A 26,026-nucleotide genomic window follows, 5' to 3' on the forward strand; every position below is an offset into this window, starting at 1 on the left:
CTCAACCCAATTGAGAATCTGTGGTATGATTTAGATTGCTGTACACCAGCGGAACCCATCCACCTTGAAGGAACTGGAACAGTTTTGCCTTGAAGAATAGGCAAAAACCCTAGTGGCTAGATGTGCCAAGCTTATAGAGACATACCTCAAGAGACTTACAGCTGTAATTGCTGCAAAAGGTGGCTCTACAAAGTATTGACTTTGGGGAGGGTGAAAAGTTCAGTTTAAAAAAAATAACGTATTTATTTTGTTTCACAATAAAAAATATTTAGCATCTTCAAAGTGGTAGGCATGTTGTGTAAATCAAATGATAAACTCCCAAAAAATCTATTTTAATTCCAGGTTGTAAGGTAACAAAATAGGATAAATGCCAAGGGGGTGAATACTTTCGCAAGCCACTGTAAATGTTTTACTCACGTCGGCCACGGAGAAGGAGAGCACACAGTCCTTCGTAGCGGGCTGCGTCGGGGGCTCTGTGTTATCCTCAAAGCGTGCGAAGAAGGTCACATGTAAACATGTGATCCAAACAATCCAGTTATATTTTTTATCTTTACACACAGAATGTTTACCAAATCTTTTTTTGCAGAAACTTTAATTCAATCAGAATAATGAATGTATCCTTCTGCCACACAACATGTACATAAACAAAGACAGAAGAGCTCAACACAAGATTAAAACACCCATAAGAAATAAAAAATATTCAATATCTTCATAAAATAAGACATTCTGGAAGCTCCAGCAATGTAAATTCTGATATATTCTTAATATTGTAAATCCTTTATGAGCCCATGGTTTTCACAATGAATACATACTGTATTTGAATAATATATGAAGCACAGAGCAAAATATAAACAATTTCCACAAAAATATCAAATTGGTATAATGTTCAAGGTTCACTTTGTTTGTGGAACTGAGCGAGAGTAGCAATGTAACCAGATTAAAGCTTCAGCACAAAATCAATACAGTTCAGTAGTTGACAAATCAAAACATAAAGACAACAAAGGTCCCTTTGATTAAATACATTCCAATTTGAAAGAACACAGCCCTCTACTGCACTTGTTTTATGATTATTAAACTGTAGTGGGGATGAGAATCTAGCATTGGGTGCAGCAGCGAGGCAGAGAAATCCTTAACAATGACAGAAAATGTCAAGTAACAAAAAACACACTGGAATTATAACATTTAATTTGACCGAGGTTCCTTCATCTAGTTTAAAATGCGGTTTGGGCTGAACCTTGCCCTTGCACACTCATCCTTTACAAGTGATTTGTACCTCATTATGTTCATTAAAATTTCATGTGGTTTAGTGCAGATACAATGCAAAATATTGAGTGGGACTGTTAAACTTGTAACATCAGGGCTTGTGTCAATGGAAAATGAGTCCTATTTTGGTCTGTGGCCAGCCCTGGTTAATGATCACTCTTAGTCATGTGCTCGCCCCAAATGACTACATAATTTTATTGGGAACAGCATTTAACCACTGTCATCTCATCAAGACAGGACTGGCCACTTGTTGAGAATAGACTCGTCTATTCACATATGATTCAAATGAGACTGAAGGCACCCCAAACATATAAACACTCCTAAACTGAAGCATCAGCACCTCTTAAAACCTGTAGATAAAAATACTCTTTGCCCAATCATTCTGTAACATACTATGCTGCACTCATTTAGCAACGATATAACATTTTTTTAAGGAAATATCATGCTTGACACAAAACGCTGCAGCTGGAACACGATGATATGCGTGTTTGGTAGGAACTAGAAATAAACTTGCAGAATAAATTGACCCAGAAAAAACCTGTTGAATCAATTCAAGCCCCAAAAAGTTAGTTACAGTGATGGCTGTCAGTTGTGGAAATGGTATTGGTTACAGTAGGTTGCAATAGTTAGTTCCAGTACAGTTGAATAGCAGCAATTTACAGTAGTGTTTTCCAGTGTGATGACTTTGCTGACCATTTCCACATATAACTAATCATTGCTAAATAAATGCAGAGTGGCAGTTGATAGACGTAGGTGGAATTTTGCTCCAGAAAACAATCATATTAACTCTCAATAATCATCAATCAGTTTTTCAGCACCGTTCTCAGCCTGCTTGCCAGCACCCCCATCCTGTTCTTCACTTCCTCCCCCCCCCTCCTCTTCCTCTTCTTCTGTGAAGGAGCGTGACTGGCTGCCGTAGTTGATCATTGTGCGGGAGAGGTCCACCTCGATGGGGAAAACGTCAGCATCCTTCAGCACGGCGTAGCACTCGTCGTAGTAGCGCGACATGCCTGACACAAAACGCTGCAGCTGGAACACGATGTCCTGGACTGAAGCAGGAAGGGAGAAAGATGTTAACACGCACCCTACCTTTATACCATACTTTAGACAGATCTGGTTTTTCCTAGCAGTGCAGAGGTCAAAGAAAGAGTTGTTTACAATTAGTAGGCCATCTGTGCCGAGAAACGCTCAGCCTGATACATTAGTATATCGTGAAGCAGGGAGAGAGGGACTGATCATACATTGGATAAAATTTACCCACAATGTTCACAGATGTCAGTTTAACATCTAGTTTTGATTTACATTTGATTGAGGTTGCAACTAACTTGAATCCAACAATCTAAAATAATTATTATAAAGTTGGGTGAATTTTTATTTTATTTGAATTCCCTTGCGTTGATGATTTTGCAAATCCAATCAGTTTTCCACGTGGAAACAACGTTGCTATACCCAGTTTTTGCCCTGTGGAAAGGCTTTTATATCCATTAGTAATGGGCAAACAGAGAGATACTGTTTGGAGAGATACTCTGTCCACTTATTACAGGTAGCTGGACAGAGCGTTAATGGAGAGCATGATTCTCCTAGGTAGACAAACAGAGAGAACAAACCATGTTTCTGGTCCAGTAGCTCAATCTTCTCCAGCACATCCTTTCTCATCTTGGCGAACCGAGCACGGGCCTCCTGTCGACACCGCAGCACAAGCCGGTACTCGTAGTTCCCGGTGCCGACGCGATACATGGGCTCTCCCATCGCCTAAGGAAACACACAGGTATATAAGAAAAACTAAATCACAAACACGCTACAGAGATCCACTTTGTTACTCATTGATATATCAGTATTTCTGTGTGGACTACAGGCATAGGAAGTAAGGTAAGGTACCCACAATGCAGCTGTACTCTTCATCGTCCATCTCCTTCACTTTCAGACAGTAAGACTGGAACACAAAATGGATTAACCTTTAAGCCAATGACTAACACATTAGAAATAAACGCGTCAGTACAGTTTAGGCCCAGTTTTTAGTTGATCAATGTTGACATTTTGAATAAGGGGTCTGCTCTCACCAAGTACTCAAATTTGACATCCAGGTATTTGCGGATGGTGAGCTTGGTGTCTGGTATAGCCTTATGAAGGTAGGTGTTCAGGTCATGGAGCATCTACAAAACAGGAGACAGAGAGAGGAACATGATTCATTGATTCACTAATATATATATATATATACACATACAGTGCCTTGCGAAAGTATTCAGCCCCCTTTTGCCACATTTCAGGCTTCAAACATAAAGATATAAAACTGTATTTTTTTGTGAAGAATCAACAACAAGTGGGACACAATCATGAAGTGGAACGACATTTATTGGATATTTCAAACTTTTTTAACAAATCAAAAACTGAAAAATTGGGCGTGCAAAATTATTCAGCCCCTTTACTTTTAGTGCAGCAAACTCTCTCCAGAAGTTCAGTGAGGATCTCTGAATGATCCAATGTTGACCTAAATGACTAATGATGATAAATACAATCCACCTGTGTGTAATCAAGTCTCCGTATAAATGCACCTGCACTGTGATAGTCTCAGAGGACCGTTAAAAGCGCAGAGAGCATCATGAAGAACAAGGAACACACTAGGCAGGTCCGAGATACTGTTGTGAAGAAGTTTAAAGCCGTATTTGGATACAAAAAGATTTCCCAAGCTTTAAACATCCCAAGGAGCACTGTGCAAGCGATAATATTGAAATGGAAGGAGTATCAGACCACTGCAAATCTACCAAGACCTGGCCGTCCCTCTAAACTTTCAGCTCATACAAGGAGAAGACTGATCAGAGTTGCAGCCAAGAGGCCCATGATACCTCTGGATGAACTGCAGAGATCTACAGCTGAGGTGGGAGACTCTGTCCATAGGACAACAATCAGTCGTATATTACACAATTCTGGCCTTTATGGAAGAGTGGCAAGAAGAAAGCCATTTCTTAAAGATATCCATAAAAAGTGTTGTTTAAAGTTTGCCACAAGCCACCTGGAAGACACACCAAACATGTGGAAGAAGGTGCTCTGGTCAGATGAAACCAAAATTGAACTTTTTGGCAACAATGCAAAACGTTATGTTTGGCGTAAAAGCAACACAGCTGAACACACCATCCCCACTGTCAAACATGGTGGTGGCAGCATCATGGTTTGGGCCTGATTTTCTTCAGCAGGGACAGGGAAGATGGTTAAAATTGATGGGAAGATGGATGGAGCCAAATACAGGACCATTCTGGAAGAAAACCTGATGGAGTCTGCAAAAGACCTGAGACTGGGACGGAGATTTGTCTTCCAACAAGACAATGATCCAAAACATAAAGCAAAATCTACAATGGAATGGTTCAAAGATAAACATATCCAGGTGTTAGAATGGCCAAGTCAAAGTCCAGACCTGAATCCAATCGAGAATCTGTGGAAAGAACTGAAAACTGCTGTTCACAAATGCTCTCCATCCAAACTCACTGAGCTCGAGCTGTTTTGCAAGGAGGAATGGGAAAAAATTTCAGTCTCTCGATGTGCAAAACTGATAGAGACATACCCCAAGCGACTTACAGCTGTAATCGCAGCAAAAGGTGGCGCTACAAAGTATTAACTTAAGGGGCTGAATAATTTTGCACGCCCAATTCTTCAGTTTTTGATTTGTTAAAAAAGTTTGAAATATCCAATAAATGTCGTTCCACTTCATGATTGTGTCCCACTTGTTGTTGATTCTTCACAAAAAAATACAGTTTTATATCTTTATGTTTGAAGCCTGAAATGTGGCAAAAGATCGCAAAGTTCAAGGGGGCCGAATACTTTCGCAAGGCACTGTATATGGATGTGTGGGGATGGAAGTGATCTAATCTAGGTATATGCAGGAGTGAATGCAAGCTTGTTGGGTGTTGGCATATGAATCCTGTTAATGGTTTGTGTATTGATTTGACTGTTTGTTAATTTATTCTACTACTCACAGGTTTGATGGTCTTTAGCAGCTGGATACCGTACTTCTCCATGTTGCGATGGGCCTCAGCAAACTTCACAAAGGCCTCACTGGCTGCAGCCTGAGGCTCCCGTACCCCGATCACAGAGAACACATCCCCAAACGCTGAGGGTCGTCCAGGCAGAGGGAGAGAGTGGAACAATCAAACATCAGCCAGTCTCATGGCATGCAACACATTACTGTAAATACAAACCTGTTCGCTTTCAGTGTGAGGGAGCTTGAGTATGATCATAGTACATGGTTATATTGTGTCTAGATCTGTAGTTTAACATAATGTTTGTGTAGTTTCAAGGCATGGCAACTCACCTCTGTGTGTCTGAGAGAGTTCAAAGAAGGCTCTGAGCAGTCTTTTCGTGTGCTCCATCAGGCCTGTAAAGAGACAAACAAGGACTGTGGTGCATGAAGAGGGGAGAACGTATGGAGAATGTCACACATAATAACATTAATCATTTAAAAAATACCTTTGTACAGCTCTGCTGTTTTCTCCAACTCCTCCAGTCTCTTCACCAGACCATCTGAAAACGAAAAGGGCCTAGTATGAGGACACTTACAGTAGTAGCATAGTGCCCCTCTCCGGTCCAGATGATATCAGTCATCATGAGATTGCACAGAGCTTATGCAGTGGCCGTGTCCGAATACCCATACTAGCATACTAGATAGTATCTGAAAAAAGTTGACATATTTTAAATAGTACTCCGAATGAGTCATCTAATACGTGATTGCGTTGACTCCTGCCATTCGTTCATTTTGGTACTGCGCATCAATTTATCTGATTATCAGCTTTTGTTAAACACGCGAGTCAGAAAAGGCAAGTGAATTCTACGAGATCAAATGCCGAAATTAGTATATAGTTTAAGTATGTAGTACGCTAGTACAGTTATTCGGACAGGGCCAGTATCTTAAGGGTGATGTTATTCGAAAACATAATGTTAACTTTCACTGCTATGCGGATGACACACAGCTGTACATTTCAATGAAACATGGTGAAGCCCCAAAATTGCCCTTGCTAGAAGCATGCGTTTCAGACATAAGGAAGTGGATGGCTGCAAACTTTCTACTTTTAAACTCGGACAAAACAGAGATGCTTGTTCTAGGTCCCAAGAAACAAAGAGATCTTCTGTTGAATCTGACAATTAATCTTAATGGTTGTATAGTCGTCTCAAATAAAACTGAAGGACCTCAGCGTTACTCTGGACCCTGATCTCTCTTTTGAAGAACATATCAAGACCATTTCAAGGACAGCTTTTTTCCATCTACGTAACATTGCAAAAATCAGAAACTTTCTGTCCAAAAATGATGCAGAAAAATTAATCCATGCTTTTGTCACTTCTAGGTTAGACTACTGCAATGCTCTACTTTCCGGCTACCCGGATAAAGCACTAAATAAACTTCAGGCACAACCCAAGGGGGGGGGGGGGGGGGAGATAGCAAATGCTCAGGTTGCCCAGCCCGGGAGTGATACAATCTTCGGCAAAATCATTCGCAAGGAGATTCCTGCAAAAATATTATTTGAAGATGACGGCACAACGGCACACGGCACAACCCAAGGGGGGGGGGGGGGGGAACCAGGCTATGTGGGGTGGCCAGCCAGAAGAGGACTGGCCACCCCACATAGCCTGGTTCCTCTCTAGGTTTCTTCCTAGGTTTTGGCCTTTCTAGGGAGTTTTTCCTAGCCACTGTGCTTCTATACCTGCATTGCTTGCTGTTTGGGGTTTTAGGCTGGGTTTCTGTACAGCACTTTGAGATATCAGCTGATGTACGAAGGGCTATATAAATACATTTGATTTGATATCAACTAAATTGGCTTCAATTGACTGTAATTGGCTTCAAGTGTATGCAATGAGGAAAGTAAAGTCAGAAATAATAGAAATGTATAACATGGCCAGACGGATGGACAGTGTGTTTTGTCCCAGTCTCACCATTGCAGAGTATGGCTCTGCTGAGCCCCAGAGCGTCGGCTGTACCAGAGCTCATGTTCTCCACCAGGCGGTGCTTCACCTTCTTCAGCACTAAAACACACCAGATGTAGAAACATACTATGATGGTAGCATCTGTCGGTCTGGTGGGTAAGAATGGTACTCTACCCATATATAGGAAACTGCCAAAATAAAGGAAACACTTGAGTAGATGTGGGATACAATGTACTGTATATTGAAAGCAGGTGCTTCCACACAGTTGTGGAATTAATATCCCGTCATATGCAGGGTCATGTATAAAAATGCTGGGCAGGCCCAGTTCCCCAATATTTTGGCTACCATCGCTAGAAAAGATCTTAGTGACTTTGCAAGAGGGATGATTGTTGGGGCAAGTTTGACAAGAGCTTCAGTGAAAAAGACTGCTCAATTTGTTGATGTTTCATGATATACCACGGCCCTGCCAGTCACCCGATCTCAACCCCAGAACAGATTCTGGAGCGGCGCCTGAGACAGCCTTTTCCACCACCATCAACAAAACAACAAATTATGGAATTTCTTGTGGAAGAATGGTGTCACATCCCTCCAGTAGAGTTCCAGACACTTGTAGAATCTATGCCAAGGAGAATTCAATCTGCTCTAGCGGCTTGTGATGGCCCAACGTCCTATTAAGACACTATGTTGGTGTTTCCTTTATTTTGTAAATTACCTGTATATTTTAGAGATGTATTCTGCAACTGTTACCTATGTCCAGCGACTTCCCCTGTTTGGGGTCAGCCTGCAGCTTGTTGTAGTGGATTGTTGCTTCTCCCTGCAAAGACAAGAGGAATGAATGGAAGAGATAAGACAGTCACTCAAACACCATCTCAGTATAATAAAAACCATTATGCAAATCCACAGACACTTCCCCCAGGGATCATATTACTCAAACTAAAATATATAGCCTATGGAGTTCCCCAGGCAATACAGTATTGCTAGATCTACCCAACATTGGCTTTCTCCCCTAGTTAGTCTGGGGATTCGCGTTACATGCAGGTTATAGTCAACAAGGTATTGCCAAACAATCCATGTGTACAAAGTGTGTCTGCAACTAATTTCAACTGAAAATCATGAAGGACAAGACTGCACAATATAGCAGTCTTTAAGCTAAACAAAGGTGCTTCTGCAAGTGTAGAAACATATGAATGACAGATTCTCTGATAAAACTGCACAACGTTTGCAAGTAATATCAATAAATACCACTGTGACAATTTCAACTCAGTGGGCATAGCATGCAAAAAAAATGAAAGAGTCAGCAAAGCCTAAGGGCTACAATGGCACATACTAATCCTTTATACAGACAGTGGAGCGTCTCTCCCCATCTCTCTAATCCTGAGCACAGACCATGGTGGGGTAGTCATTGAACTCGCATAGCTTCCTGTGTCGTCACAATGGATTTAAAAACAACATTGCCACTCCACACTGGTGACGTGAGGGTCCAAACTCCTGGCTATTGTCCTGTTCTCACTTGCTCCGCTGAGCGATCGGAGGTGTCCCTATTATTTAACATCGAATAGTGACCACAGTCCTTTTCAGACTGACTGGTAATTTACTGCTAAAAAACACAGAATCCAGAATTAAATACTGTGGCTTTGGACTTTCTATTTTTATCTACTGGTAAGTGTTAGTCTTGTTAGTTTTGTCAGTGTTGGTACAAGGTTTGGGTTGTGTGGCTAACAAAAAACTAACTATAGGAAATACACTAACTGGTTTGTAGTCTTTTGCAGTATCAAACAAAAATTGATTGAAAAGCTGATTCCAAGCCCTCTTAATGTACCTGGACAGCCTGAATCATCTTTGCCACCTCCACCTTTGTCTTGCCCTTCACAGGTTTGCCGTTCACTCCTGTGATCTCATCGCCAGCCGCCAGTGTCCCCTCCAGAGCAGCAGGGGTGTTGTCAAAGACCTGAGAGATCCCAGTTACAGGTAAAGAATATATCCAAAAATGACAAAAACCAAGCCATAAGAGCACAGAGCCTTAAAACAAACTGCTTTAAGAAAGTTCAAGATAATGGTTTATGCAATGCATCTATAATCTAATGTTCCTGATTTAGTTAACACTCTGGAAACATAGCTACTGAACCAAACAACTGCTCTAATGGACTGAGGTACAGTATAGAGGTACATAATACCTGTACAATGTAGAGACAGGGACAGTACTGCGCCCCACCCCCGATGCTGATCCCTATCAGGTTCCGAGCATCCTTCTTCAGGGATATAGTCCCAGGGACTGTAGGGATCCCCCTGTTGAAGAATAATCGGAGATCTTGTTAATACATTGTCTGTCTAGTGTCTACAATATGATTTGGGAAAGCAAGCGCTGTCAAAGCCAATTAGATTAGATGTACAGTGCATTTGTAAAGTATTCAGACCCCTTCAATTTTTCCACATTTTGGTACGTTACAGCCTTATTCTAAAATGTATTAAATGTTTTATTTCCTTCATCAATCTACACACAATACCCCCATAATGGCAAAACAAAAACAGGTTATTAGACATTTTGGCAAATGTATAATACCCCAGACCCTTTACTCAGTACTTTGATGAAGCACCTTTGGCAGCGATTACAGCCTCAAGTCTTCTTGGGTATGATGCTACAAGTTTGGCACACCTGTATTTGGGGAGTTTCTCCCAATATTTTCAGGTCTCAAGAGATGTTTGATCAGGTTCAAGTCCGGGCTCTGGCTGGGCCACTCAAGGACATTCAGAGACTTGTCCCGAAGCCACTCCTGCATTGTCTTTGACTGTGTGGTTTGGGTCATTGTTGTCAAGGTGAACCTTCGCCCGAGTCTGAGGTCCTGAGCAGGTTTTCATCAATGATCCCTCTGTACTTTGCGCATCTTTCCCTTGATCCTGACTAGTCTCCGAGTCCCTGCTACTGAAAAACATCCCCAAACCATGATGCTGCCACCACCATGCTTCACCGTAGGGATGGTATTGGCCAGGTGATGAGCGGTGTCTGGTTCCCCCCAGATGTGATGCTAGGCATTCAGGCCAAAGAGTTCAATCTTGGTTTCATCAGACTAGAGAATCTTGTTTCTCATGATCAGATTCCTTTAGGTGCCTTTTGGCAAACTCCAAGTGGACTGTTTTGTGCCTTTTACTGGAGGAATGGCTTCAGTCAAGCCACTCTAGCATAACTGCCTGATTGGTGGAGTGCTGCAGAGATGGTTGTCCTTCTGGAAGGTTTTCCCATCTCCACAGAGGAACTTTGGATCTCTGTCAGCGTGACCGTCGGGTTCTTGGTCAGTTTGGCCTGGCGGCCAGCTCTAGGAAGAGTCTTGGTGGTTCCAAACTTCTTCCATATAAGAATTATGGGGACAACTGTTGTTGTGGACCTTCAATACTGCAGACATTTTTTGGTACCCTTCCCCAGATCTCTGTCTTGACACAATCCTGTCTCAAAGGTCTACAGACAATTCCTTCAACCTCATGGCTTGGTTTTTGCTCAGCCATGCACTGTCAATTGTGGGACCTTATATAGACAAGTGTATGCCTTTCCAAATGATGTCCAATCAATTGAATTTAACACAGGTAGACTCCAAGTTGTAGAAACATCTCAAGGATGATCATGGGAAATAGGATGCAACTGAGCTCAATTTCGAGTCTCATGGCAAAGGGTCTGAATACTTATGTAAATAAGGTATTTCTGTTCACACACACACACACACACACACACAAACACACTGCTCAAAAAAATAAAAGGAACACTAAAATAACACATCCTAGATCTGAATGAAATAAATATTCTTATTAAATCCTTTTTTCTTTACATAGTTGAATGTGCTAACAACAAAATCACAAAAATGATCAATGGAAATCAAGTTTATCAACCCATGGAGGTCTGGATTTGGAGTCACACAAAATTAAAGTGGAAAACCAACTTTGATGTAATGTCCTTAAAACAAGTCAAAATGAGGCTCAGTAGTGTGTGTGGCCTCCACGTGCCTGTATGATCTCCCTACAACGCCTGGGCATGCTCCTGATGAGGTGGCGGAAGGTCTCCTGAGGGATCTCCTCCCAGACCTGGACTAAAGCATCCGCCAACTCCTGGACAGTCTGTGGTGCAACGCGGCGTTGGTGGATGGAGCGAGACATGATGTCCCAGATGTGCTCAATTGGATTTAGGTCTGGAGAACGGGCGGGCCAGTCCATAGCATCAATGCCTTCCTCTTGCAGGAACTGCTGCCACACTCCAGCCACATGAGGTCTAGCATCGTCTTGCATTAGGAGGAACCCAGGGCCAACCGCACCAGCATATGGTCTCACAAGGGGTCTGAGGATCTCATCTCAGTACCTAATGGCAGTCAGGCTACCTCTGGCGAGCACATGGAGGGCTGTGCGGCCCCCCAAAGAAATTCCACCCCACACCATGACTGACACCCCGCCAAACCGGTCATGCTGGAGGATGTTGCAGGCAGCAGAAAGTTCTCCACGGCGTCTCCAGACTGTCACGTGCTCAGTGTGAACCTGCTTTCATCTGTGAAGAGCACAGGGCGCCAGTGGCGAATTTGCCAATCTTGGTGTTCTCTGGCAAATGCCAAACGTCCTGCACGGTGTTGGGCTGTAAGCACAACCCCACCTGTGGATGTCGGGCCCTCATACCACCCTCATGGAGTCTGTTTCTGACCGTTTGAGCAGACACATGCACATTTGTGGCCTGTTCGAGGTCATTTTGTAGGGCTCTGGCAGTGCTCCTCCTGCTCCTCCTTGCACAAAGGCGGAGGTAGCGGTCCTGCTGCTGGGTTGTTGCCTTCCTACGGCCTCCTCCACGTCTCCTGATGTACTGGCCTGTCTCCTGGTAGCGCTCTGGACACTACGCTGACAGACACAGCAAACCTTCTTGCCACAGCTCGCATTGATGTGCCATCCTGGATGAGCTGCACTACCTGAGCCACTTGTGTGGGTTGTAGACTCCGTCTCATGCTACTACTAGAGTGAAAGCACCGCCAGCATTCAAAAGTGACCAAAACATCAGCCAGGAAGCATAGGAACTAAGAAGTGGCCTGGTTACCACCTGCAGAACCACTCCTTTATTGGGGGTGTCTTGCTAAATGCCTATAATTTCCACCTGTTGTCTATTCGATTTGCACAACAGCATGTGAAATGTATTGTCAATCAGTGTTGCTTCCTGAGTGGATAGTTTGATTTCACAGAAGTGTGATTGACTTACATTGTGTTGTTTAAGTGTTCCCTTTATCTTTTTGAGCAGTATATATATATATATACACACACACACACACATTTCTAAAAACCTGTTTTCACTTTTTGAAAAGGATGCAAATCATATTTACTTACAGTTTGTCCTCCTCCAACTCATAGTCCATGTCTGTGAACATTCCAGGACTGTTTATCCTGTATAATCTGGCTAAGAGGAAAACAAGAATGGCATTGATTAATCTTAGTCTATAAAGACATTAAAAAAATAAGTTAACTAGTTATGTCAAACAAAATTCCATCAAGGGTTAAGGTTGCCAATGCTGACACAGTAAGTGTAACAGAATATGTGGGCAACAAATATAACTAGAAATCTTTCCTTTTATTTGCTGGCAAGAAATTGGAATTAGTTTATCAGTTAATGATGAAGCCAACGGTAAATAGCTGAGCCTAGCTTGAACCAGTACCTGGGCTTTAGTAGACGACGAATATGACGAGATCGTCGTCTCCACAAGCACAGTTAGTCGGTCCTGGTTCAAGCCTAGCTAGGCTTTTATTTAACCAGGCAAGTCAGTTAAGAACAAGTTCTTATTTACACTGACGGCCTACCCCAGCCAAACCCTAACGACGCTGGGACCATTGCGCGCCACCCTATTGGACTCCCAATCACGGCCGGTTGTGATACAGCCTGGAATCGAACCAGGGTCTGTAGTGACGCTTCTAGCACAGCGATGCAGTGCCTTGGACCGCTGCACCGTAGCTAGCCACTTCCCTAAATTCTGGTTAGCCTACATGCTAGCTAGGCTACCCAATGTTGGCAGATGTCAGCAGTATGTATATTGCAAATGAGCATGATTAAAAAGAAAGGTGGCCACTGGCCAGCTATTTACCTCCGACAGTTGATACCTCCGACAGTTGATGACGCGCGTTGTTATCTTAACACAAACGTTTATCTCATGCCCCTGGGGAATGTTTCTTTAAATGTACATTTTATTTTAGATTATTTTCTATTTCTTCGGACCACTTCACGGGTTATTCATCTGTCAAAAAGAGGATTCTGTTTACTTGTTCTCGTCACTTCCGGGAATTTAGCGGAAACTGTCACTGATTCCCTTTTCCTCTTTCCCCAAAGATATTTTTATTTATTTAACAGTGACATGCAAAACAACGCTATCCTGAACCCTTGGGACGTCCCACCCTTACCTTAACCCCTACCCTAACCATAATCCTTACCTAACCTTAACCCTTACCTTAACCATTTAACGTTTCTACTTCAATGGGGTAGGGAGGTCCCAAGAATTCCAGAATTCCAGATAGGACCATACTGTTTTGGACTGGATTTCAATATTATATCATAAAATTCATGAACACGCTGTAATTTAAGATATGTATAAAATTGTATTTGTGGATTCATCTACTTATTCTACCTGATGCCTTTTCTAAAATGCGTTTTTGTGTTTTTTTGCACTTGGAAGACCATTCAAAGACTAAAAGGTTGATAGGGTAGGGACGTGGTCACACTTTCACAGCACATATATCTGAATATACTGTTGATTCATAAAATCTATTCACTGTTGTATTTGTTAAGGGCAGATCATGCACTTTAACTGTCCAGTGGTTCCAGATTTCTATTAAATATGACCTATAATTAATTACAATATTAGTTGTATAGTTATTTCCTTCATTTTTAAAATTATGTTTAAAAGCATATTTTCTGTGTTTGAAACAACAGAACGCTGTGGGCGTATACCAGTCATTAAAAATATTAATGACAAGTAAACGACTTAATAGCCAGCTCAGCCAATGAGCCAATGAGACGTCTGGGTCAAAAACGTGACATCACGTCATATGAGGAAATAGCAAGCATTTTTTTTAACGGTCTGTTTGAGATTCAACTTTAAGGTGGGGTTTGAAGTGTGTTTTCTTCTGAAATGTATGCTTTGGCCACAAAATAAGAGTAAAATATGAGTTGATAACATTATTTGGGTATGAGTTAACACAGCATGAGCTTTTAAAAGTGAGATTTTTCACTGGACAGTCATTTACTTTAATGTCATTACAGCACCACTAGAGGCTGTCAACCAATTAGCATTCAGGGCTCAAATCACCCAGATAATAATATACAGTGCAGCACTACACAGTTGATTACTGATCAGATTGACTTTGATCAAAGATCAAGCTTTTCCATGTGAGTAAAAGCATCAGTTTAGTAGGCAACTATCTTCACTGCCAGTCTGCCACCAAGCTTCTTCTAATAACCTAGTATTAGGGAATGAGTGAGAATCATTTTTATTTATTTATTGAATCATCATTAATCATGCCTCATTATCATGCTGATCAGTGAGTGACCTGTGCGAAGAGGGTTGCGCACATAAAAGGATAGTTCAAACTTCCAACTAACATTTTACTCTCTGTATCTCAGTAAATAAGGCTATCTTGTCTGATCCCAGTCCGTCCGTCTTGCAACTCAAACCACATTCAGGGCCCCTTTCGCCACCAGTGACAACATGGCAATGCCAATGGTAAGTCTCATTAACTTTCATGCATGGCTGATACTTTTATTCCACATAGTTACTTACTGAGGAGGCTGTGTTTATACAGGCAGTCCAAATCTTATCTTTTGTGGGAAAAGATCAGAATTGGGCTGCCTGTGTAAACGCAGCCATAGTGGCCTACATGCTTACTGCACTCAGATATGTGTTGCTGAGTGAATTCATTTAAAAGGTCAGGCCCTTGAGTCTTGATTATGTTTTGACAACATGGTAATTGTTGAAAAAGAAATATATGCATGCACCGTACATTGTGATTCCAATGATTATTAAAAGTCAGTCATTAAATATTTTATAACCCAACATGTCATATTAAAATACAAAATCACTTTTACCTTATGTTCAAAAGCACTCCATTTAATTATATTGTTCTTCATAGGAACTTGAGCTGAAGCATGTGGAGCTGAGAGCTGGAGACCAGTTCAAAGTACAGGGGAGGATTATGGATGAGGCTGAGAGGTACATTTAAACATTTTCATTTTATTTAACTAGGCAAGTCAGTTAAGAACAAATTCTTGTTTACAATGACGGCCTACCCCGGCCAAACCTGGACGATGCTGGGCCAATTGTGAGCCGCCCTATGGAACTCCCAATCACAGCCGGATGTGATGCAGCCTGGATTCGAACCAGGTACTGCAGTGACGCCTCTTGCACTGAGATGCAGTGTCTGCACCACTTGGGAGCTGCATTTAACTGTTTTTCTGTGTGTTTATCACACAGAGGGACCCATAAATTAATCTTTTGCATAAAAATAAAAATAAAACGACCAGTTTCACAAATTATTGCTCGAAAGAGGAGAGGACGGACCAGAGAAGGGTTTTGTTTTGGTATACTGTATGTGTGAAATCAATTCATGTTAGACAGACATGTATTAGGGTTTCTGGATTTCTCATATCCAGGTTCCAGATCGACCTGGGCTGTGATGAAGATGACCTGGCACTGCACTTTAACCCACGCTTCAATGATGACACTGATGGTACTGTGCTCGTGTGCAACTCAAAGATTGCCGGCTGCTGGGGTGATGAGAAGAGAGAGATCCACAATCCACTCCAAAGGGGTTCTACATTCAAGGTGTGAAAATGGAGGTTGAAAATATGGAGGGAGGGGGGTTTGGTCCTGACTACAAACATTTAGAATCTTGGGCATAATGTTTCAGGTGTTCAATATAACAGAAACAATTAGGGCCTATGTCCATGTAATCTCCCGCTAGTATCGTTTTAAGGAAACTAGCGCTAATGCTTAGTCCAGCTTGTTCGTTGCAATTGGCCATGTGGGTGTAAGGGTGAATGTGCTACAACACTAATGATGTAAACAAATGGGGTTTCTCCCTCTCAAGATTGTGCTGAAGCTGACAGGCGACATGTTTGAAGTGGAGATGCCTGATGGACAGGAGATCCAGTTCCCCAATCGTGAAGGCCTACATGTCATTACCTACATTCGTATCAAAGGAGACCTCAAACTTACTTCTTTCAAAATCTACTAGACCCCAATATATGAGGGGTGATTTAGTTAGATCAATGGGTTAGGACAGGAGCAATGACACTCATCAAATCATTGTTCTAATATATGTATTAGTGAACTGTTTGGCATATTAAATATGTATCTGGGTTGACCACAGTCTATCACTGTTTATCTTTTTTTCCCTATAGTATGGTATATTTGTTGCAATAATATTCACAATCTCACGTACACTAAACTCAAGGGTAATATGAAGATGAGGTTATGGAACTATTTGCCCTGGAATTTTAGGTCATAATACCTTTCCAGATCTTCTTGAAATCGACAAACAAACCACTTCCAGTATGGAAGTTCAGAGAGGTCTGGTGTGATGCTCCAATCAGCAAATCCTGGGCCATTTTTTTCAGTATTCTTTCAAAATATATTTATCTTCTGATTCATGGGATGGGTAAAACCGGCCATTACTTGTTACTGAAGTTGTACAAAAATCTATCCAAAATTCTACTGTGTCCTTGAAGTGGCATCCATTGATTAGTTTAGGGCGATGAAAAGGGACATTGTGATCCTTCGGTTTGGATGCCACTTGGTGTTTGTGGAGATGGCTTTACAGAAGGGACACCGTACCCAGCAGCAATCACAAAAATGTTTGATCAGAATCTCACCTGGCCTCTCCCTGAACTGCTTCATGCCCAGGAGTGACACATTGCTGAGGCTTCTGTTGATCTCCATGATTCTGTTGGCAAGACCTTCCCTTACCTCTTCTTCGAAGAAGTCAAAGTCGGTTATGTCACAGAAATCCCTGAAATGATTTTCTGCTAATTTCAGATCATCTTTTAGAGCCCTGGAAAGCTCTCTAAGCCACATTGTTGTCTCCATTCCTGTTTTTGACCGTCTTGTTGCTGTATGCAATGCATGGCTCACACGCTGCTCTTTAGCTGTTATGTTCCCTTCAATCAAGGCAAGGACTTTGGACCTTTCTGTGAGCATATATTTCTCTACATTCTCTCTCATAAATTTCTCAAAGTGTTTCCTTGGGTTGTGAATGTAGGTCATGAACTTGTCAAAGTTCTCCTCCGCCAGTGATGTCAGGATGTGTTTCTCTGTGTTAGGCCTGTTTCCACTGAATGGTGGGTGGCTTAATTGCGTTTCTCCAGCCAAGTCAATGGCCGTCTGGTCATAAACCGCCTGTACAATAGATTATTTCAGTGTGTTGCAAATTCCCTCACCAATCACAGCTGCAGATGAGGAACCTTTGCAGTGTCTCTTGGAAATCTTGTTGTATTGTGTTCTCTTCTGCTCCAGGTAAGTAAGGGCATCATTGTTGCTTCTGAATTTGTTATGTGAATCTGCTAACTTACTTCCTGCAAGCTCACACACATGAAGTGAAAGATCAATTGTAAATTCCTTTTTGAATGCATATTTTCTTATCTTAGATTCAAATTCCTTTATGCTTTCTTTGACATGAGTTGCTATTTCTTGCACGTAACTGTCATTGTCATTGAAACTTGTCTAAATTAAGGGTGAAAATAGCCAGTAGGCAATACGGTGCAGTATGAGTATCAGCAAAATAAATGATTATGAATTGAGTATGGTGGATCAAACCTACTTTTTGAAGTGATTTGTTTGACAATCAGATGAAAACATCACACAACACCCATTTAATGTGAAACTGAGCCTGCACAGACTGTGAAAAATAACAGTAAACGGGATAAGATGTTTACATGCCACAGTATTCCGTCTAAGATGATCATATCCCAGGCATTTTATCCAGGTTTCTCATAAACGGGATACAAGCTTTTTGGGTTATTGGAAACAGGATATGATGTTCATATGCCTCAACTCAAAAACAGAATAGTTAAGTATCCAGAATAATAACGGGATATTGGTGTGCACTAAAAACTGCTATGGTGAAAGCCCTTCTGAAGAAAGATCATCTAGATACTTCAGCTTTTAGCCATTTTTGGCCAATCTCCAACCTTCAATTCTTAAGCAGAATTCTGGAGAAATTGGTGTTCAAACAGCTAAATTATTTTTTACGTTCCAACTGTATTTAAACATTTAAAAAATCCAATGTGGTTATTGTGCCCAGCACAGAGACTTAGTTAAGGCAGTAAATTATTATAGAGACAACACAGATGCCAAACAGCTTTCTGTCCTTGTACACTATTTGATGCTGTTGACCATGATGTCCTTCTGGACAGACTGGAGAGGTGGGTTGGCCTCTCCGGTTCTAAATTGGTTTTTATACCTATTTAACCGGTCAAGAGTTTTTTGTGACCCTTGGTGAACATAACTCAGAGAAAATACATATCACATGTGGTGTTCCACAAGTTTCGAAGTTTGGGTCCGGTACTGTTCAGTTTATATATGTTACCCCTTGGCAGTGTTATCAGAAAGCACAGCATTGATTTTCACTACTACGCAGACGATACACAACCTTACATTTCTGTGTCAACAGAGGATTTTTTAGCTCCATGGATAAATTATTAGACTGTATTAGTGATTTAAATACTTGGTTGGCTCATAACTTCCTTCAGTTAAAGACCAAGGTACTTATTGTTGGAGCCAAAGCACAGAGAGAGGATCTAGCCGCACATTTGAATTCACCGGCAATAAAGATAAAACATCAGGTAAAAAACCTTGGTGTTATTTTCGATTCTGGACTACATTGAGTCACACATTAGGAATGTGACCAAAAGAGCTTTTTACCACCTGAGGAACATTGCCAAGGTACGGCCGTTTCTCTCTCAGGCTGACACAGAGAGACTCATCCATGCTTTTATTACAAGTAGGCTTGACTACTGTAATGCTCTCCTGTCTGGTCTACCCAAGAAAGCCATTGGTCAACTGCAAAACATACAGAATGCTGCAGCACGGGTACTGACCAAGACCAGACAGAGAGCACACATTACACCGGTTTAAAGGTCTCTCCACTGGCTGCCTGTGAGTTTTACAATTCATTTTAAGATTCTTCTCTTGGTTTTTAAATCAATCCACGATTGTTCACCCCAATACATGTCAGACATGTTTTTAAGTTATGTACCCAGTAGGTCCCTCAGGTCCTCTGGCACTGTCCTTTTAACTATCCCCAAATCTAGGACCAAGAGGCATGGAGCGCCTCCCATAGAACCTGAGGGGGGCCGAAACTGTGGACATATTTCAAATAGATCTTAAAACATATGTTTTTAGCTTTGCTTTTCCTTAGGGTGCTTTTTAGTTGTTCAGTTTGTGTCATTCTTTAGTTTTTTACCTTATGTTTGTTGTGTAGTAAATATTGCAGCTTTAATTTTCAGTTTTTTCCTGTCAAGCGCATTGCGTTTCATTCCATTTCTGAAATGTGCTGTATAAAGCTGGATTTGATTTGATTTGCATGTAAACGTGGTCAATGACAATCGCCAAATGTCATTACACTTTTTGGTGTTTTGTAACAAATGTCTCTTTCCATTCATCAACTGGTGTGAGTGCACAGTGCGCACAGTGCACAGCACACTGTGCTCTCTGAAAAAAGTTTTCTCCTCGCTTTGTGATCAGTCACCCCAATCTGTTTGGTTGCCGTTTCCTGATCTCTTCATCATACATGTATCCTGTGTAGCAGCATGGATCCTTTTCAGACACCATGAGGTCGGTCTGTTCAAGTAATGTTGAAATCTCGATTGGATCATTCATACTCTTTTTGCAGGTGAGATACCTATTTCCACACATCTCTATGAGGTTCAACAGATCATTGTTGTCCTTTAGATCACCCAACCCAAAGTCTTGCTCATTCTTGTGGGTAAAGACGATTATTGTAAAGGCAAGGGCTCCCTCTCCAAGCATTCTTTCCAGCCACCCCACTCCCATTTTGAATTCATAAATATGCTGACCCAATGGTAGAAGTAAGAGGACAGCATTGATACCCTGCTTATGCACAAGTGGACCTTTGTGATTCTCCTGGGTAAGTTCAGAACTCTGCAAGCCCAGCATGTTGATGACAGAAACACTACGACGGGACAAATCATACATCCTCGGTGCATCCTGGGTGCTATCTGTGAGAGTTCTGCTGCTGGTAGATCATCTTGACCAAGAAGGAGATTTCCAGATTCAATCTCCATAGAATCAGTGCCACCAATCGATGCAATTGTCAGAACAGGTGTCACTGAAAAAGGATTAAGAACAATTAAATATACATACTGTAAGTTAGTAGCTGTAAATCACTTACAATGCTATGACATGATGGTTGACCAAAACAATCTCACCTGTCTTACTTCTAATTGTAAGTTGCTCTGGATAAGAGCATCTACTAAATGACTACATTTCTTACTACTTTCTGGGAAATTAGAAGATGTCATGATTTCTTTCTTTTCTTTATCAGTCTTGATTGTCTCTGCTGTGTTCACTCTCAATGTCTGTGATGTCAAGGGCCTCAGGCTCCAACTGTAGAAATAGTTGCAGTGCTTTAAAACAAAAGCTCTAACTACTGAGAGATGTTGGTCCAAATTGCCAAGTCTTCTTGAAAGAGGTTTAACCTTACTTGTACAGGCAATATCACTTATCTTCAACATTCAATGACCCCCCCCAATGGTTTAACAATAGTATAAACACTGCTGTTGCAATATTTCTGACAGCTTTTTTGCTCACTGTGTCAACATTATCCACATTTCTTTAAATATGGGTGTCAGTAATGTGATCCAGGTGAACCATGGTATCTTGATCTTGATGAGCCGAAGGAATTGTGCAAGTGGGGATTAAACTTTCATCACAACGATCCACCAAATCATTACTTTCGTTTTCAACGTCTGTTAGGTATGGACGGAGACAGGAGAGTTGTTTTTTGTTACGACATTTCAATATTTCATATTCACATGGTTCTATTTTAACAAATCGAACAATGGTAACTTTTAGTGCAATCACGCAGTGCTGTCAAGTTGTGGGTGTGGCAGAAATATTTCAATAGCTGGTGACGCAAAAGGGCAGGGTTTGGATGAATAAATAAATTGTAGGTGTGACAAGGGCTTGACCACTCGCAGGCCAATCAACGTTCTTCATGGCTTTATACTGCATGCGTTGTCTCAAATTGTGTAGATTATTAACCGTCTTTGCATTATAATCAACTCCTATTCGTCTGGAAGGCACGCAATATTCTGGATTGATACAATTATTAAATAGCATACAGTAACGAATAATAGCAACAATAAAATGCATCCAGTTTAGCTAAAAATGTTATTTGCAATCCACATTGTTCTAGTTGGCTTCAACATGTAGGTAGGTATACATGTCTTTACACATCACAGTCGCACTTCTCCAGAAATATTTCATGTGCGAGGAAGGTTCTCAATAGGCAAGATAATTTTGCCGTTGATATGGCGTTATAGGACTGAAACATTTAAATACATTTGAAGGAGCATGGCTTTGGTAATCGGACCAGACGCGTTCTTTGAAAATGTGGATGGATATTTGAACACGCGAAATGAAGTATGCAGGTGGGTCATTCTACAAAAAGAGCCATAACCCTTTGATATTGTACACTAATGTTGCATTTTATAAGCCGTTTATATTAAATTTAAGTGCCCTTTCATATAGACCACATGGAGAATGCAATAAATCATATTTTTTTGAATATTAATAAAGATTTGCTAAAGTGCCAAAATTCTGCATTTTGACATGTCCCTCCATGCACGCTCTGTGACTTCTAGGAAGATTTGAATCCACTTAACCCCAACATGTCTCAAAGTGTTCACCATCATTGTAAAGCCCTAGTTATTTTGTAGCTTTGACAAAGTCATTTCGGGAATATAATTATTTATTTCATGTGATTAGTGATTCATTTAGGTCCCTGTTACATGAACTTAACTCTTATATTAAAATGATGAAATTATTCCTTTTTCAATATAATTCCTTTCAAAAGAGACATTGAAAATCATAGTCAAATCATAGTGTAAAAGCAGTTGAACGAACTGGTTCTACTCTTTTTGGTAATTTTCTGGTGTTTTGTGGTCAAACTGAGCAGGTCGAGCATAACACGTCAACCCTTTACCCATTGATAGACAGGTTAGAATTGTTAACTAAAAAAAGATATAAGCTAGCATTCAATTGCCACTCCCTGTTACACACAACAAGCTTTCATTCACCCTGTCACCTCTTGAGATGGAAAAACTAGTTTTTTTATTAAGTTCAACATGTGCTTCTTATGACAATGTTAAAATTAGGTGAAATCAAAAGTTCCACCAATTCAGTGGCTTTTGAGTGTAACGGCGCAGGTACAGTGTGTGAATTATACAAAAGCATGCGGGCAAAAACCTCTGGCACTGATGAGTAGACCATTTTAAAACCAATTTTAAAACATTTTATTGATAGGTTGCTTGACTAATGCATGGCCATTAAAATATGCACAGACGCAGATGAACCAGACTTTGTTGTAGTAGGATAGCCTATTGATGGCCTGATTTTGAATGCAATGAAGCGTAAAACAAAAAATTGTACAGGAAAATAACTTAAACGTTTCTAAATACTAGGGTCACCGGCATCATCGCATCTCTCGATCCATGGTGGGCACATGTCCATGGAGGGGGTTTTACGCACATCCAAAATAATAACAGGAACTGGATAAAATAATGTCCAATACATAGATAAAAAGGGAATGTCCGCTCACTGTTTTGCTGCTCACAAACATGGTTTTGATAAATCTTTGGTGATTAAGATGTACAAAAAAATATATATTTACATGGGCATTGCACCTTATGGCCACCGCTGACTAAATCCATGCTGTAATCATCTGCGTTTGGGGAAAGAGGTGATTTGAGTGGTTCTCAAATGTCCCCACCTGCCACCCCTCCCACCCCTGCGCAAACGAGCTGATGTTAGACAGGTAAATTGCCAACCCTGGTGCAAAAGGTGGAAAATGCCAGAGCGCCAGTTTTTACAAGCCAAAATTACTAACTAACTAACTGACTAACTAACTGTTTGACAATAACCGCCTTGGCACCAGCTGAGAATAGAGCCAACAGAATCAATGTCACCAATCAATGCAATTATCAGGTGTGTCACAAAAATATAGTGCATAATAATAAGAGCAATTTAGAGAAGTATCTCTAAATCAAAGATATACTGTGAGTATTAAATTATGGTTAACTAAAACGCTCCCACCTATCTTACTGCTTTGTGGGAAATTAGAAGAAATTGTTGTGAAGTCTGTCTTTTCTTCATCTTTGTCTGTGATGTCAATGCCCTCAGGTTCCAACTATAGAAATAGTTGTAGTGGATGAATCATTATCATGGGAGTATCAAAATACATATTTGGATTACATCATTTGAGTACAAACATTTCTACAAGTATTTTGTTATAGTTACTGTGTAAATTAAAAGGTAGTGATCAGATTACATTTACTTCAAACCCAAGGTTTCACCAAAAAAAATAACACGACTTTTGGGCTATTCATCACCCTAAAATTGCCACTTTCTATACTTTGTCGACATTATACAAGAATGTTACTAAACCTCCAGAGCATGCTATTGTAGCGGGCATTTTTTATTAGACCACTCGCAGAACAGCTCCCCTCCTTAGGACACCAGCAGTATGATCTCTATTATTGAATCTCTTGATTCTCTCCCTGTGAATACTTAGTTACTTTTGATGTTGAATCGTTATACACTAATATTCCACACGAGGGCGGTATTGAAACCATGTAACATATTCTTCTGCAACCTTACCCTAACGAACTACCTTCCAGTGCATGCATTATAACATTTACTGAAATAGTACTCACACATGTTTAGAAACTATTCAATGTTTATAAATTATTTCTTCATTCAGACCAAGAGTACTGCTATGGGATCATCCATTGGCTCCTAACTATGCTAATTTGTATATGAAACAGTACTCAATACTCAAAAAAATATGTATTGCCTAACATTATTATATGGAAACGGATCATTGATATTTTTGTTCTATGGAGGGGTGATGAAAAACAGCTCCAGGCATTCCATGCTTTTCTTAACTCTTGTTCTGAGCACCTGAGATTTAATATGCAGTCTGGCACACGCCAAATCCGTTTCCCTGATCTTCTGATTTTGTGTGAGGATAATGTTCTGTACTCTGATCTATACAGGAAACCTACTGACCGTAACAGTTTGTTGAGGGCTGATAGCTGTTCCCTTGAAAAACAGTTTTCCCTACAACCAATTCTGTCGAATCAAAAGAATTTGCAAAAAACAATCAGATTTCGACAGAAATATGGCTGAGATGCAAAGTAAATTCAAGGAGAGTGGGTACACAAATGGTCAGATAAAAAAGGAAAGAAGAAAATAAGCATTTTTACTACCTGCTATTTAGAGTGGGGCGGCGGGTAGCCTAGTGGTTAGCGCATTGGCCTTGTAACCGAAACGTGACATGATCTAGTCACGAACTGACAAGGTAAAAAAATCTGTTATTCTGCCCCTGAACAAGACCGCCAATGAAAATAAAAATTTGTTCATAACTGACTTGCCTAGGTAAATGAAGGTTAAAATCAAGAGCTGCCAGCTGTGCCATCAGAGTCCTGGGTTCGCGCCCAGGCTCTGTCGTAACCGGCCGCAACCGGGAGGTCCGTGGGGCGACGCACAATTGGCCTAGCGTCGCCCGGGTTAGGGAGGGCTTGGTCGGTAGGGGTGTCCTTGTCTCATCGCGCACCAGCGACTCCTGTGGCGGGCTGGGCGCAGTGTACGCTAGCCAAGGTGGCCGGGTGCACGGTGTTTCCTCCGGCGCATTGGTGCGGCTGGCTTCCGGGTTGGATGTGCGCTGTGTTAAAGAAGCAGCGGCTTGGTTGGTTGTGTATCGGAGGACGCATGACTTTCAACCTTCGTCTCTCCCGAGCCCGTACGGGAGTTGTAGCGATGAGACAAGATAGTAGCTACTACAACAATTGGATACTACGAAATTGGGGAGAAAAAGGGGGTAAAATTAAAAATAAAATAAAAAAAATCAAGAGCTCTGAACAAATTAAGGGACATCGTTTGCAAATATTGGTACATTCTGACATATTCTCACGGGACAGAAATCTCAGAGCACAATTGTTAAACTCTGATTTACCACCCCAAAATTTAAATTGACAAAATGTACCAACATTTACCACCGCACAACACCTCTACCGGATGGAAACTACAAGCTGCGCTCAATGCAATGGCACTTACAAACGCAGGGAAACAAAACTCATTCATTGTGCGATGCAGTATACATTTGACCTAATTTAAAAGTTGTATACAGTTGAAGTCGGAAGTTTACATACACTTAGGTTGGAGTCATTAAAACTGTTTTTTCAACCACTCCACAAATTTCTTGTTAACAAACTATAGTTTTGGCAAGTCGGTTAGGACATCTTCTTTGTGCATGACACAAGTAATTTTTCCAACATTTGTTTACAGACAGATTATTTCACTTGTAACTCACTGTATCACAATTCCAGTGGGTCAGAAGTTTACATGCACTAAGTTGACTGTGCCTTGAAACAGCTTGGAAAATTCCAGAAAATTATGTCTTGGCTTTAGAAGCTTCTGATTGACTGGCTAATTGACATCATTTGAGTCAATTGGAGGTGTACCTGTGGATGTATTTCAAGGCCTACCTTCAAACTCAGTGCCTCTTTGCTTGACATTCTGGGAAAATAAAAAGAAATCAGCCAAGACCTCAGAAAATAAAT

At 41.0% G+C, this 26,026-nt stretch overlaps 2 protein-coding genes and 2 pseudogenes across 7 annotated transcripts; 1 reads left to right on the plus strand and 3 right to left on the minus strand.

The window, feature by feature from the left end:
- Positions 1-573: 573 nt before the first annotated feature.
- Positions 574-13,459, minus strand: LOC139421325 (PRKCA-binding protein-like). Of its 4 annotated transcripts, none has more exons than XM_071172092.1 (13): positions 13,260-13,459; positions 12,511-12,580; positions 9,345-9,456; positions 8,990-9,118; positions 7,918-7,984; positions 7,180-7,269; positions 5,722-5,775; positions 5,567-5,629; positions 5,232-5,365; positions 3,324-3,416; positions 3,146-3,196; positions 2,871-3,015; positions 574-2,312 (listed from the first exon to the last, which is right to left on the minus strand). In XM_071172092.1, exons 2-13 carry the CDS (start codon positions 12,549-12,551, stop codon positions 2,053-2,055), a joined length of 1,239 nt encoding a protein of 412 aa, XP_071028193.1. In that variant the 5' UTR covers positions 12,552-12,580; positions 13,260-13,459; the 3' UTR covers positions 574-2,052. The 4 variants fall into 4 exon arrangements, with proteins under 4 accessions (XP_071028193.1, XP_071028196.1, XP_071028195.1 ...); XM_071172095.1 differs by having other exon boundaries at positions 12,511-12,576; positions 13,260-13,442; XM_071172094.1 differs by having other exon boundaries at positions 12,511-12,576; positions 13,276-13,437.
- LOC139421328 (galectin-2-like) lies at positions 8,659-16,540 on the plus strand. 3 transcript variants are annotated; one of them, XM_071172097.1, is made up of 6 exons: positions 8,659-8,829; positions 9,043-9,138; positions 14,792-14,891; positions 15,298-15,377; positions 15,818-15,989; positions 16,255-16,540. In XM_071172097.1, exons 3-6 carry the CDS (start codon positions 14,877-14,879, stop codon positions 16,399-16,401), a joined length of 414 nt encoding a protein of 137 aa, XP_071028198.1. In that variant the 5' UTR covers positions 8,659-8,829; positions 9,043-9,138; positions 14,792-14,876; the 3' UTR covers positions 16,402-16,540. The 3 variants fall into 3 exon arrangements, with proteins under 3 accessions (XP_071028198.1, XP_071028199.1, XP_071028200.1); XM_071172098.1 differs by having other exon boundaries at positions 14,820-14,891; XM_071172099.1 differs by having other exon boundaries at positions 14,852-14,891.
- A 106-nt stretch (positions 16,541-16,646) lies between these two features.
- LOC139421327 (interferon-induced very large GTPase 1-like) lies at positions 16,647-17,459 on the minus strand (annotated as a pseudogene).
- Positions 17,460-19,470: 2,011 nt separating this feature from the next.
- Positions 19,471-25,547, minus strand: LOC139422542 (GTPase IMAP family member 4-like; annotated as a pseudogene).
- Between the last annotated feature and the right edge of the window lie 479 nt (positions 25,548-26,026).

This window comes from Oncorhynchus clarkii, chromosome 12 (assembly GCF_045791955.1).
Source record: "Oncorhynchus clarkii lewisi isolate Uvic-CL-2024 chromosome 12, UVic_Ocla_1.0, whole genome shotgun sequence".
Classification (NCBI taxonomy): Eukaryota; Metazoa; Chordata; class Actinopteri; order Salmoniformes; family Salmonidae; genus Oncorhynchus; species Oncorhynchus clarkii.

What these genes read in the sequence shown, in the direction of transcription:
- LOC139421328 (XM_071172097.1), top strand. An exon ending in ATTATGGATGAGGCTGAGAG is followed by an intron (nt 15,378 to 15,817) that starts GTACATTTAAAC and finishes TCTCATATCCAG; the next exon opens with GTTCCAGATCGACCTGGGCT. An exon ending in AAAGGGGTTCTACATTCAAG is followed by an intron (nt 15,990 to 16,254) that starts GTGTGAAAATGG and finishes CTCCCTCTCAAG; the next exon opens with ATTGTGCTGAAGCTGACAGG.
- LOC139421325 (XM_071172092.1), bottom strand. Translation starts at nt 12,551, where the DNA reads ATGTTCACAGACATGGACTATGAGTTGGAGGAGGACAAACT. An exon ending in ATGTCAAATTTGAGTACTTG is followed by an intron (nt 3,197 to 3,323) that starts GTGAGAGCAGAC and finishes TTTGTGTTCCAG; the next exon opens with TCTTACTGTCTGAAAGTGAA. An exon ending in ATGAAGAGTACAGCTGCATT is followed by an intron (nt 3,016 to 3,145) that starts GTGGGTACCTTA and finishes GTGTTTCCTTAG; the next exon opens with GCGATGGGAGAGCCCATGTA.